Source organism: Vulpes vulpes, chromosome X (genome assembly GCF_048418805.1).
Source record: "Vulpes vulpes isolate BD-2025 chromosome X, VulVul3, whole genome shotgun sequence".
Classification (NCBI taxonomy): Eukaryota; Metazoa; Chordata; class Mammalia; order Carnivora; family Canidae; genus Vulpes; species Vulpes vulpes.
In genome coordinates this window covers 77,010,856-77,024,601 of record NC_132796.1, presented here as the reverse complement: position 1 = coordinate 77,024,601, position 13,746 = coordinate 77,010,856, and the positions used below count along the sequence as shown (strand labels likewise).

Genomic DNA, 13,746 nt, shown 5'->3' with positions numbered 1-13,746 from the left:
GTGAAAAACAAATTTTAAAACAATGTAGTAAAAATAAAAAGCCAAAAGCCAAAAACAAAGAAGAAAAAAGAAAAAGAAAAAGAAAAAGAAAAGTAAAGAGAAGAGGAAAAAGAGAAAAATTAAGAGGGGGATGGTGGTGGTGAAGAAGAGGTAGTGTAGGGAGAATGTAATCTACCTGAGGGGTCCTAGATGTAATTCTTTTGGTTCTGAGTGTATACTGTTCTGTATGTTAGAAGATGCTCAATCCCAAATTTATATAAACCAGCAATACTTGTAGAAAGCCCCAACATTGACCACCAAATCATAAACGAGATAAAAGAGGGGAACAGAATGGGAATGAAGAGAGAATATAATCTTACAGAATGAATCAGCACAGTATTCCACTTGGTTTGGGTATATGCTGGTCATGTATTAGAAGGTGCTAGCTTCCACCATTGTAAAACAAAACGAGGTAGAAAAAAAAAGAAAAAGAAAAACCCTTATCTTGTGTATCTACCAAAATTAAAGTGAATATGTTGAAGGGAATCCAGAAGTGAAAAATATATCTAAGACACGTAATTGTAGAAATATGAAAATCAAAAAGGAAAATACTTAAATACGAAGAGCTGGTAAAATATTGTAGTTAAGGTGGGAAAAGAAAAAATATTGGAAATTTTTAGTCTGATATAAAAATGAGTCATAAAAAAACAAAAACAAAAATAAAAACGAGTCGTAATGGAAAAAAGAAAAAAAATTTAAAAAACGGACCCTCTACTTCAATATACTCTTTTCCTTGGTCCTGGATCTTTCCAGCACTGCTTGTTCAAGAACTTGCTCTTCCCTTTTTCTTCCAACTGGTCTTCTGTGGGAGGTCCTGCTGTGCTAATTCTCAGGTGTGTGCACCTGGGGGAAATGCCCCGCCTCCTGCTGGGTGCCAGGCTTAGTGGGAGTTGTTTATCCTGTGAGGCCTTTGTTCACTAGTGTCCCTGCCTCTCCGAGGCACAAGGTGAAACAAAGAAGAAAAATAATGGTGGTGGCCAGATTCCCAGGTCTGGAGTTGAGTTCCCTTTGAGTAACTAATTATAGTCTCCCAGTTGGCACTGGCCTAGATGCTCCTGGGGTCCGGCAGGGGTGTGCTCATCTGCACCGCTTAGGGGCGCCCCATGGCAGGAGAGTCCTCGCTGTCCTGTGCCCTCCCTGCCTCCACCTGTGTGGGGTGGTGGGGCGCAGAATGGCTGGCTTTGTCCACTTGTGCGCCCTGGGATCCAGGGCCCTGTGCCACTGGACCCGCGCTCCCAGGGACTGCCTCTCCTGAAGGGAACAGGGCACAGCCACCTCCATCTGGAGCCAGCCCGCCTAACCAACTGGCTTCTCCCAAATGCCCCAGAGGGCTGTGGCGCTTCAGCCCTTTACTGATATCAGACTGCAGTTTGCCGTGAGCTTTCTGCCGGGCGCCCCTCCTTTATAGTGATTCGGGGAATCTAGAGGGTTTACTGCCCCTCCTCCATTCTGCCCAATTTCCCTGCTAAGCACTTTTTTGTTAGGGAAAACTGTGGCGTGGATTTTTAAAGTTCCTGCTTCTCCAGGGCTGGGCTTTCCTACCCCAGAGTCTTTCACCGCTCTACTTTAGCCTGGCTACTTGGGGTTCTCCTCTCCCACCTTTTTGTTTTTAGTTTTTTCCTTCCTACTTGTTAGAAGCGATAACTTTTCTCTCTGTAGCATCCCAGCTGTTCTCTCTTTAAATCTCGGGTTGAATTCATAGGTGTTCAGGATGTTTTGAAAATTATCTAGGTAAGTATGTGGGCCCAGGTGAGTTATGGACCCCTACTCTTCCACCATCTTGCCACGCCTCGGTCTGTACTCTGAAAACTTTAAAACACTGATGAAAAAAATTGAAGATGACACAAAGAAATGCAAAGACATTCCATGCACGTGGATTGGAAGAACAAATACTGTTAAAAAATCTTTAGTACCCAATGCAATCTATAGATTTAATGCAATCCCCATCAAAATATGAATAGCATTTTTCACAAAACTAGAATAAATAGTCCTAAAATTTGTATGGAACCACAAAAAAAAAAAAAACCCTGAAAATTCAAGAAAGGTAATGCTGGAGGCATCACAATTCTGGACTTCAAGTTAATTATGAAGCTGTAGTAATCAAAACAGTATGGTTCTGGCATAAAAACAGACACATAGATCAATGGAACAGAATGAAACCCAGAGATGAACCCATAAGTATACGGCCAATTGATATTAAGCAATAAGAATATCCAATGGGAAAAAGCCTCTTCAACAAATGGCTTGGGAAAACTGGACAGTAACACACAAAACAATGATACTGGACCACTTTCCTGTACCATACATAAAAATAAATTCAGAATGTATTAAAGACCTAAAGTTGAAGCCTGGAATAATACATATCCTAGAAGAGAACATAGGCAATAACTTCTCTGACAACAGTTGTAGAAATTTCTAAATAGTCATTTCTCTTGAGGCAAGCAAAAATAAACTATTGGGACTATGTCAAAATAAAAAGATTCTGCACTGTGAAGGAAATAATCAACAAAACTAAAAGGTGATGGAGATATTTGGAGAAGACATTTGCTAATGACATATCTGATAAGGGGTTCGTATCCAAAATACATAAACAACTCTACAACTCAACACCCAAAAAGCAAATAATCCAATTAAAAATGTGTGGGAGACATGAAGGGAGATTTCTCCAAGAAGACATCCAGATGGCCAACAAACACATGAAAAGATGCTCATCAAAAAAAAAAAAAAAAAAGATGCTCATTATCACTTACCATCAGGGAAATGCAAATCAAAACTACAATGAGATATAACCTCACTTGTGTCAGAGTCAACAACACAAGAAACAACAAGTGTTGATAAGGATGTGGAGAAAGACGGGAATGTACACTGGTGTAGGCACTGTGGAAAACAGTATGGATGTTCCTCAAAAAGTTAAAAATAGAACTACCCTCAATCCAGTAATCACATTACTGGGTATTTCCTCAAAGAATACAAAAACTAATTCAAAGCGATACATGCACCCCAATGTTTATAGCAGTGTTGTTTACAATAGCCAAGATATTGGAAGCAGCCCAAGTGTGCATTGATAGAAGAATGGATAAAGAAGTTGTGGTATATATACAGACACATATATGTGGATATATACAATGGAATACCAATCTGCTATAGAAAGAGTGAAGTCTTGCCATTTGCAACAATATGAGTGGAGCTAGAGAACATAATGCTAAGTGAAATAAGTCAGAGAAAGACAACTGATTTCTCATCAGTTGAAATCATGAAACACATGATTTCACTCATATGTGGAATTTAAGAAACAAAACAAACAAGCCAAGAAAAAGAAAGAGATAGAGAATGAGAAAGAAACCAAGAAATGGATTCTTAACTCTAGAGAACACGCTGATGGTTACCAGAGGGGAAAGGGTGGGAGGATGGGGAAATAAGAGATGGGGATGAAGGAGGGCACTTGTGATGAGCTCCTGGTGTTGTATGGAACTGTTGAATCACTATATCGTACACCTGAAATTAGTGTTACACTGCATCTTAACTAACTGGAATTTAAATAAAAACTTAAAAGAAAGGTAATGCAGGGAGGTAAAATCATCAGGACTTTATGTTTAATGAGATGTGGGGGGTATCAAGTACTTTCAGGCTCAAGGGCAGGGAAGAGTTTAGTGGAATAGAGGGACTATCAGGAAGCTAGTGTGGCTAGAGCTGAGTGAGTGGCAGGGGGGTGGGGAGGTTACAGGAGATGAGGTCAGAGTGGTAGGCAGGAGCCAGGTGATTCATGGCTCCAGCAGGACATAGGAAGGAGTGCGAATTACTCCAAGTGCCATGAGAAGCTACTGAAACTTTAGTGAAGTTTTTTTTAAAAAAGATTTTATGTATTTATTCATGAGACACGGGGGGAGGGGAGGCAGATACACAGGCAGAGGGAGAAGCAGGCTCCATGCCGATAGCCTGACGTTGGGACTTGATCCCAGGTCTCCAGGATCACACCCTGGGCCGAAAGCAGTGCTAAACCACTGAGCCACCCGGGCTGCCCCTTAGTGAAGTTTTTAATGATTTTCTTCCCTTCCCTTCATACACTTTGTTCTTATTTCTTTCCTCTTTCATTTCTAGAAGACATTTCCCCCAAAACATTTAGTGTTTGTGTTTGCTGCTCTGTCAAACCCTTCCTTTCCATGTGCTTACGTATGCTCTGGAATTGATGAGTTTTGGGGATTCTGAAATGCTTCAAACCTCACCCTTGTAATCCCTTTCATTCGACACGGTCGAAATGATAAAAACATAAGAACCATTTTATCCTGCCCCAATTATTGACTTTGCTGAAATCAACTGCACTCAAACCTACACATTTCTTTTTTTTTATTTATTTATTTTTTATTTATGATAGTCACACAGAGAGACAGAGAGAGGCAGAGACACAGGCAGAGGGAGAAGCAGGCTCTATGCACCGGGAGCCCGACGTGGGATTCGATTCCGGGTCTCCAGGATCGCGCCCTGGGCCAAAGGCAGGCGCCAAACCGCTGCACCACCCAGGGATCCCAAACCTACACATTTCTTAAGGCAATTTGCTTCTTAACAGCATAGTTAACTTTCAGGACCTGTTTGCTTATCAAGTTAGTACTTAACAGGTTCCAAATTTCATACTTTAATAACAAGCCTCTTGTTTTTTCTTGTTCATTTGGGACAGAACAGGATGGATGTCTCTGAAACATTTGCAAATGGTTGTGAAGACGTTGTGTAATTACTGGAGCACCTGGGTGACTCCATCAGTGAAATGTCTGCCTTTGACTCAGATCATGATCTGGGGGTCCCAGGATTGAGTCCCGCATCGGGCTCCCTGCTCTGTGAGGAGTCTGCTTTTCCCTCTGCCTCGCCCCATGCTTGTGCTCATTCTTTCTCTCATTCTCTCTCTCTTGAATAAATAAAATCTGGAAAAAAAAGATGTTACATAATTGCTTACGGATACATAAGCATAGTCTCTTGTTTCTAATACTATAAAAAATGCGAGGTGAAAACGGACTGCAAATTGGGACACCCTGAATGAAGGATTCACCTCCAAGCATTAAGCTATCCATTATTCCTCTTCAGTGGCAGACTGAACTTTGTCCCCTTCAGAAAAAAAAGAAGCCTGCTCATAGGGAGGCTATAAATAGAGTGGGCCTAGGAGGAAGGACATTCTGTCCACATATCATGAAACCATGAGAGAGTGTAGGAGCATTCTTTATGCTTGTTGGGGCCTTGAGGGCAGCCCAAATGGGGAAAAGGGGGCACAGGAATTTAAAATTGTCAGGGGTGGGCGGATAATGCATTTGTACCACAGTGAGGGCACAGGCACAGTGTATTATTGCTAGTGAGAAAGAGACAACCTGAGACCGGGTGTGCCACTATCAATTGTGACTTGGTATTTCCTTGCTAAGCACAATTAGTCTCAGAGAACACCAAGATTAGGGGGAGGCTCAGGACAAAAATAAGCCTATTCCACAATCATGTCTGAACATAGTCCAAATATGAACTGTGTCCGACTCGCAAAAATGACCAAAAGTCTCCCATCCTGGCTAATGCCAAGTGACTGCTGCTTCTTTCTCAATTACTGCTGTAGCTTCTGGTCAGCCTTCCCCACATAGAGAGAAGATGTAGTTAAAAATCCAGTCACAGGATTGCCTCCTCTCATTGATAGCCTCTAAACCCAGAGCAAAGCCAGCTAGAGTCGTCAACTCAGCCTGGTTTTCCTAGGAATGTCCTGTTTTAAGGCCCAAAAGTCCTGCTTTCTGGGAAATTCTATAGTCTCAGCAAACTGGGGTGGCAGGTAGATGGCCTGCTTCCCTAGACCCTCACCCAGATCATCTGAGTCCCTCCTACCATCTTCTTATGGAGATGCCCCGTTGCTTTCTTGTGCTGTGCCTACCCCCCTTTGCTGAAGCAAATAAAAAATCCAACTTTTTCAACTACGGGTTTGTTCCTAGTGGTCTTTGGTTGGAGGTCATCGACGTGGGTAAGCAAAGAGGCACAACGTTGTGGAAAGGTTCCCAAGGCCTAGCATGGAACGATGGGACTGGATCAAGGGAGAGGGAGGTGGAGCAGGACAAGGATGACAGGGTGCCATAGTGCGATTTTTCCGGAAAGGTGGTTTGTGGGGGTGCTAAAAGATGAGAGGATGGAGAGGAAGCCAAGAGCTTTTGCTGGAGGAGGAGGAATTGTTGCCCTCATCTTTATTTTATGTATCCCTTAGAATTACCCAGTAGTGTGATTACTGGATTGAGGGTAGTTCTATTTTTAACTTTTTGAGGAACATCCATACTGTTTTCCACAGTGCCTGCACCAGTGTACATTCCCACCTTTCTCCACATCCTTGTTAACACTTGTTTCTTGTGTTGTTGATTCTGACACGAGTGAGGTTATATCTCATTGTAGTTTTGATTTGCATTTCCCTGATGGTAAGTGATAATGAGCATCTTTTTTTTTTTTTTTAATGAGCATGTCCACAAAACAGGACACTAACCCAAAGACAGCAAAAATTAACAACAGGTGGGCTTATGTGACAAAATAATGACCCCATCTTTAAATGGGCCAGAAGGTGACTGTAGGTTTTTGGTATCCACACCTGCCTCACTCTTTGTCAACTGCACCATCTAATAATCTCTGTAAGGGAAATTTCTGGGAAGACAGAACTATACTAACACACTAGGCGATAGGTCTTATAACTGCAAAACACTAAACTTACTATTTTAATTCTTTGCGGTTGAGAACTTTGGTATTAGAGATCAATAATCAGAGACAGAGACAAACCATGAGTGACTCTTAACTCTAGGAGACAAACTGAGGGTGGGGTGGCTGGAAGGGAGGTGGGTGGGTGGGGACGAGGTAACTGGGTGACAGGCATTAAGGAGATGACTTGGTATAATGAGCACTGGGATATACGCAATTGATAAATCACTGAACTCTATCTTTGAAACTATGATGTGCTCTATGTTGGCTAATTTAATCTAAATAAAAAAAATAAAGTGGTAATAGGAAAAATGAAATAAAATAAAATGAAATAAAAATATGGCAGGCACCCTACAACAGTGCCTGACATAGAGGAAATGGTAACAAATATAAACTATTACAACTACTACAGTTATGTTTTCTTTTTCAATGTGCTTATTTTAAAAGAGGGACAATGTGGTAGTTCTAAAAAATGTTTTTGATCATATATCCTTGGTTACGCTGCAAGTACACATTGAAGGCTAAATGTAACTGCCTTGTTTTTAATACTCTGCTCAGAGTCAGGCATTCAGATGACTGTGTGTGCCTCCTGATGAGATTTACTGTAAGTGACCTTTGGTACGTCTTTGAAAATCAGTGGCTGGGTACCCACATTCCACTAGATGTTGGCCTCTACTGCATGTTGCAAAGCAAGTTTTGAAAACAGGACTACTGTTTAGTCTGGTACTGTGTATACTTTAAAAATAGCTGTGAAGACAATGCAATTGCCCACAGGAAACCTGGAGTACTCAGAATCTAAACTGAAACTAAGGGAAGTAGGTTCCTTAGAATAGGCTTGGTTTCTGATTTTCATGAGCAGATTGTCCCTGTTTATTTCTACAAAAATAAAAGTCACTTGTAGAAATGAAGGAACACACAGGGAAGGGCTTATGAAAAAAAAATATGAATGCCTGAGTTCTGGGAGTGTCCAGGGTATATTACAAAAGGCAGTGAGCGAGTGGAGTCTTGTACATTGACAATAATTTCATGCCACTGAAAGACCATCTTTACCTGGTTTTCTGATATCCAGAGAAACCAGTAGATTTTTTTTTTCCCACGCTAGTACTAACCTGCCATTATTGTACGGGCATAACCTCGCATGTTCCAATCCCTATTATTCTTTTTTTTCAATCCCTATTATTCTTTTTTTTTTTTTTTTTTTTTTTTTTTTTTTCAATCCCTATTATTCTTAACACAAATTTGATTTTCTCTCTTTTAAAATTTTGAAATCTGTTTCATTTATATGAATTTTCTCAGATGCCAGATTTGGTGGTGATAATCAATTATCCTTGATATTGTGTTCTTCCAGCTCTTAATCTGTTTGAAATCATTACCTTTTTTTTCCTTAGCCATCTGGAGCTAAAATATCTATTCCTACCTATAGTAGTAGAGAAAGATTAAGAGAGAAATCTACTTCTTTACTGGCTTAAACACACTTTGTTCAGAGAGCTGCATTGTTTAACAAAACAAATAAAATAAAAACAATAATTCTCAGAAGTAAGTTCCAGCACAAAGTTAATAAATTAGATGATTATATGTACTTAAGAAGTCCTAAGTAAATACTTCTCAGGGAAACTTTTACTTTTGATGCAGATTCCAGTGTGATCCTATTTCTACCATGCCTTTTCCACTGTATAATTTTTCTCAGAGAGCAGTTTTATATGAATTAGTCCCACAAACATATTCACATCTCACATGCACACAGCAGATAGTGGAATTCTCATTTTTTAACATTTTGCATACTTACAATATGCTATTGTTTACTCATAATAGTTAATCAGGATTGTAGCAATTGAATAGTTGAGTATGTACGATTCTTTCTGAGGAAGAAAATGAATCAAACTGAAAAGTACAAATTAAAAATGGAATTAAGATATTTGGTTTTTAAAAATGTTTAGAGGTCAGGTGCATTTTCTTAAAAAGCAGTTATATAATAATGAGCCAACTAAAACAACTAAGAAAATCATGAAAGAACATATGGATCACTTCATGAATTGCCTTGGTCCTTGGAACAACCTAATTACAAATATTAAGTAATAGTAACGTGATTCCAGGTAGTGCTGGGGAAAAAAATCATTTGACAATGTTGTCGCCAAATCCTAGAGTAATTCTAGATGGAAATGCCATTTTAAGATAAACAGAGACATAAACCTTCTTTGGGACTCAGTCATTACTTACCAAAATTCGCCATCTGTATCGTCTGGTTGCCAGTCTCTGGAACATTATAAATCACAACAGCATCTGCGTTTCTTCTGCCCGCTGCTTGAATTTTTTCTGAAAATGTACAATTGCCTCTTTCTATCAGCGCAATCCAGGGACTGTTAGTATTAGTAAACTCAGTGTTGTAATCACAAGCCTGGTAATTATTGTTCTGAGGGATGCCAACCACCCCCATAGCATTAGCCACCGGCGAAGCTAACCCGTAAACACCACATTCACACCTCTCTGTCGTGGTGTAGTTGCTGGTTTCATTGTAATAAGTCACAGTCACATAGGCATTCATGGAAAAAGACACCGTGATTTTAAATAAGAAGGCAAAAATTACAAGCGGCGGAAAACAACTGGACTTATTCTCCTGGCTCATTGCTCGTTCATCTGAGCACACGATTCAAAATGTCTGCTGGTATTTCCAAATATCAGTCACCATTTGTCCACTTGGGTCCCTGCTAAGCAGAAGTCTGAAATTTCAGTTGCAAGGAGGTAATTGATCTCACCTCTAACCACATAAGCCCTGAATACATCAGGCTCTATTTCACTTGGGTTCTCTACGTTCTCCCTTGCCTCCCCACCTCCAACTGCACACACGTGACCTTTAACCAGGACTACCTTAGCAATAAATAACATCATAAACTTTATTCTACATGTCAACTTTATCAGGATTGGATGACTTCCTGCACTGAAATTTTTTTCTTAATGTTCCAGCGAATGCACTTTCATAAACACGGAGTGGATCGGAATGAGGAACAGGACTCTTAGGAATCCCACGTGACAAGTCTGAAAGTCACCTCTCTCAGAATATTTAAAACACTAAACTGGTTTTCCAAGCCCCGTTGAAATATGCTATCAACCAGTTCTTCCAGGAGTAAGTTAAGATCCAGGCGTTTCACTGCTACAGCGGTAGGAGAATTGATTTTTGTAGCCTTTTCAGCCCTCTTATTTCTTTGTGGATTTTTTTCTTAATAGGCTTTCCAAGGAATATCTTCTGCCACCTTGTTTATATTCTTTGAAAAGTAAACATTTCAGTGGCTAGGGATCTTTTCAGGTACAGTGCCTGGCCCGTGGTAGGCACTCAAATATTTGTCGATTGCTCGATACCTGAGTTGCTCTGCATTCCATTAATTTTTATGTCCTATGTGTTATATTGTAACAAAAGATTGGTCCAGGTGTAATTTTGAATATTTAGTATTTTTAATTCTAGTGTTCTCAGAGGTCTAGACTTTTATTTGTTTCATCACTTCTTTTATTGTAAGCTCTGTGGGGCGCCTGGGTGGCTCAGTGGTTGAGTGTCTGCCTTTGGCTCAGGTTGTGATCCGGGGGTCTTGGGATCGAGTTCTGCATCAGGCTTCACGCAGGGAGCCTGCTTCTCCCTCTGCCTATGTCTCTGCCTCTCTCTCTGTGTGTATCTCATGAATAAATAAATAAAGTCTTAAAAAAATTATTGTAAGCTCTGCTTTTAATCGAGAGTGCAACTGATACAGATTGCTGAGGGGTCAACTGGTCTGGGTAAGTGGCTGGGTTAGGGTGATCACAGTCTGCCATGGGCTAGTGAAGAAGGAGATAAGTGGATGAGAAGACAGAGCTATCAGGAGTCTGGGCCAAGAGTCAGCAAATGAGACAAACAGGCATCAGGCTGTCAGAAAAGAAGAGGATACCAGACCAAAAGGAAAGCCGGCACAATGGTAGTCTGAAGTCCAAGGAAAGTAGTCTGGAATCAGAATGTCTACTAGAGCCAAAGGAACAGGACAACAGAAAACAGGAAAATAGGAGACATTGTTGAATGCGATCACCAATAGAGATATTTCTTCTCCTACTTCTTGTCTGCCTTTAGGCATCTTAGATAACAGCCTTAGGAGCGGGCCCACTGCTGGGTGGGAATGAACAGTGACACTATTTAGCAGAAAGGAGGAGTTCAGGAAATATAGGACCTGTTCAGGAAATAGGACCTGATAAATAAACCCAGCAGATGCACAGTATAAATTTAACCTTTCTATATTATATTATAGCTGTTGATTACTCACCTGTATATCCCTTCCCCCCCAATACCCCATAAGCACCTTGCACATAGTAATCAGTTAATAATTATTCATGGAATTGAACTGGAAAGTTTAAAGGTCTCTGTGTATTAGCTTGTGGTCTACTGAAGGGTAAACACAAATAGTTCATTATTTTTGCTATTAGGATTGAGATTTTGATGTTCAAACTCAGAAGAAAGCCTGTACTCAGTGGACAAAGAAAACTCTCAAACTGAAAGGAGAAGTGCTACTATTGCCAAAACCATTAGTTTGCTGATTGCCGATAGACATCTCTGATAAATGCAATGTCAGTGTTCAACATGCAAAGAATCAGTCAAGTCCTAGAAATTTGATTCTGCTTTTCCTACGGTTATTAAATTGCTTCTCAAGCAATTCTCATGAAAAACTTCTCATGAAATAGTTTAAAAAACTGATTAGTGAGAAGTTAGCTAAATCCATTAGAAGTTTTGTTCATTGTGACATACAAGTTTTAAATCTTCACATATTTTTTGTAGAAGTTAAAAATCATTACAGGTCTTAAAAATGACAACTTTCCCTTTAACACTTTGTGGCAGTGCTGGTGCGTGAAGGAGAATTTTACTAAACTATTTAAAATTGCTCTCAAGGTTGAAGTGCATGACTTTATATGGTAACCAGCATTATGTATCTGGTATGTAAGTTCATTTATGCTTCCTTTTATGAATTTCAGAGAGAGTCATCACTTACAAAGATGATTTTAGATTGTTTTTAAATTTTTGCAGTTAAGTAGAATAAGTTCCAGAACAGTAAATACCCGTGAATGCAATTTTTCTGTTAACTCTTAAGATAATTTGTTGGGGCATGAGTGGTCTAGTGCTTATTCAGTGTTTTTAAAAAATTTTTTTCATTTTTAAATAGATTTTATTTATTCATTTCAGAGAGAGAGAGAGAACACAAGTGGGAGGGAGGGGCAGACGGAGAGGGAGAAGCAGACTCACTGCCAACCAGGAAGCCTGACCCAGGGCTCAATCCCAGGACCCTGAGATCATGACCTGAGCTGAAGGCAGACGCCTAACTGAGCCACCCAGGTGCTCCTAAAGTTTTGTTTGTGGAACACCTACATTATACTCGCTTGGAATTTTATTAAAAATGAAGATTTCTGGGTCCCACCCCTAGTCATCCTGAATCAGAATCCGAGGGGAATATCTAGGAACTCACATTTTAAATAGGCTCTCCAGGTAAATCTTTACACTTTACAATTTAAGAACTTGAGATCATACAACTTGTATATGATGAAGATAGTACAGGATCTAGTAGTTTGGACAGATTGGTCATTTTATTTCCATCTCATTGTGCTTCGACTTCCAAACTATATTTGTATTATCTCTATATTGTATATCTACATATCGTTCAATCTGATTTTGTATGTTTTTTGTACTTTAGGTGGTAGTCTGAACATTTTTGAAGTATATTAGAAACCCAAAGTTGGCACAAGTGCTGATTTTGCCACAGCTACTATTATATCCTCAGGGAAATAAAAAACCTCTTTGGGACTTTTCTTCACTTACACAATAAAAGGTTGGATTATAATTTATTTATCCATAAGGTCTTTTCCAGATCCGATATGCTAGAACTCTGTGAACATAAAAGTTGTTTAGAAACTATCCATTTTTTTCAAAGATTTTATTTATTTGAGGGAGAGAGAGCAAGAGAGAGAGCGCATGAGTAGGAGGGGCAGAGGGAGAGGAAAATCTCAAGCAGACTCCTTGCTGAGTGTGGAGCCCAGTGTGGAGCTTGATCTCATGACCCTGAGCCGAAATCAAGAGTTGGACACTTAACCAACAGATCCACCGAGGCGCCCCTAGAAACTGTCAATTTTTAATCTTTCCTTCCTTCATGTTATATTTGTGTCTATTGTCCAAAATAGAAATATTGGACTCATCTCTTGGTCCAGGTCATACCACTCACTATGTTACCTTTATTCTTACATTGTTATGGTGATACCATTTCTAGCCCTAAGTTTTTGTTTTCCCTTATCCTAAAGAAATACATTTAATATGACTGGATTTTTTTGGATTACTTGTTTGTATCTGAATATTAAGTACCCTAATGAATATTAAGTATCTTGGCAAAGTTACACAATCAATATTAATAAAAGCATAGAGAAGGGAACCATTCATCTCTCAAGCAAGGAACATTTCAAATTTCTCTGTAGGATTGAACAACGGTTATGGCAAATCCACCATTGAAAAATGAGAAAGGAGGGCAGCCCAGGTGGCTCAGCAGTTTAGTGCAGCCTTCGGCCCAGGGCGTGATCCTGGAGACCTGGGATCGAGTTCCACGTTGGGCTCCCTGCATGGAGCCTGCTTCTCCCTCTGCCTCTGTGTGTGTGTGTGTGTGTATGTGTATGTGTGTGTGTGTGTGTGTGTGTGTGTGTCTCATGAATAAATAAATAAAATCTTCAAAAGAAAGATGAGAAAGCACAGAGCTGTGTTCTAATAGAATGCAGGTAACCTTTGATTATTCATAGCAACTTCCAATTCTGAGCCAGGTGGCTCTAAATTGGTGTATGTTCAAAAGGAATAAAAATTAATTTTAATATTAGCCCAAGCCAAGTAAAAGTAACTGATATTTGTTATTACAAAATCACTTGATGGCTAAAGTCAAATATGCCTAGGACCATATGACAGCAAAGATACATGAAAGACATCTACATTTTCTTTGGTTTTTAAGAAATTGCTCTTGTGATTTTGAGGGGGGAGGGGAA

At 39.8% G+C, this 13,746-nt stretch overlaps 1 protein-coding gene across 1 annotated transcript in view; it reads right to left on the bottom strand.

The window, feature by feature from the left end:
- Positions 1-9,592, bottom strand: part of RNF128 (ring finger protein 128) — a 106,273-nt gene extending 96,681 nt beyond the window's left edge. Inside the window, exon 1 of the mRNA XM_026014885.2 lies at positions 8,947-9,592. Within this exon, the coding sequence (XP_025870670.1) occupies positions 8,947-9,352 (406 nt within the window). The 5' untranslated portion in view covers positions 9,353-9,592. The remainder of the gene's footprint in view (positions 1-8,946) is intronic.
- Positions 9,593-13,746: the final 4,154 nt, after the last annotated feature.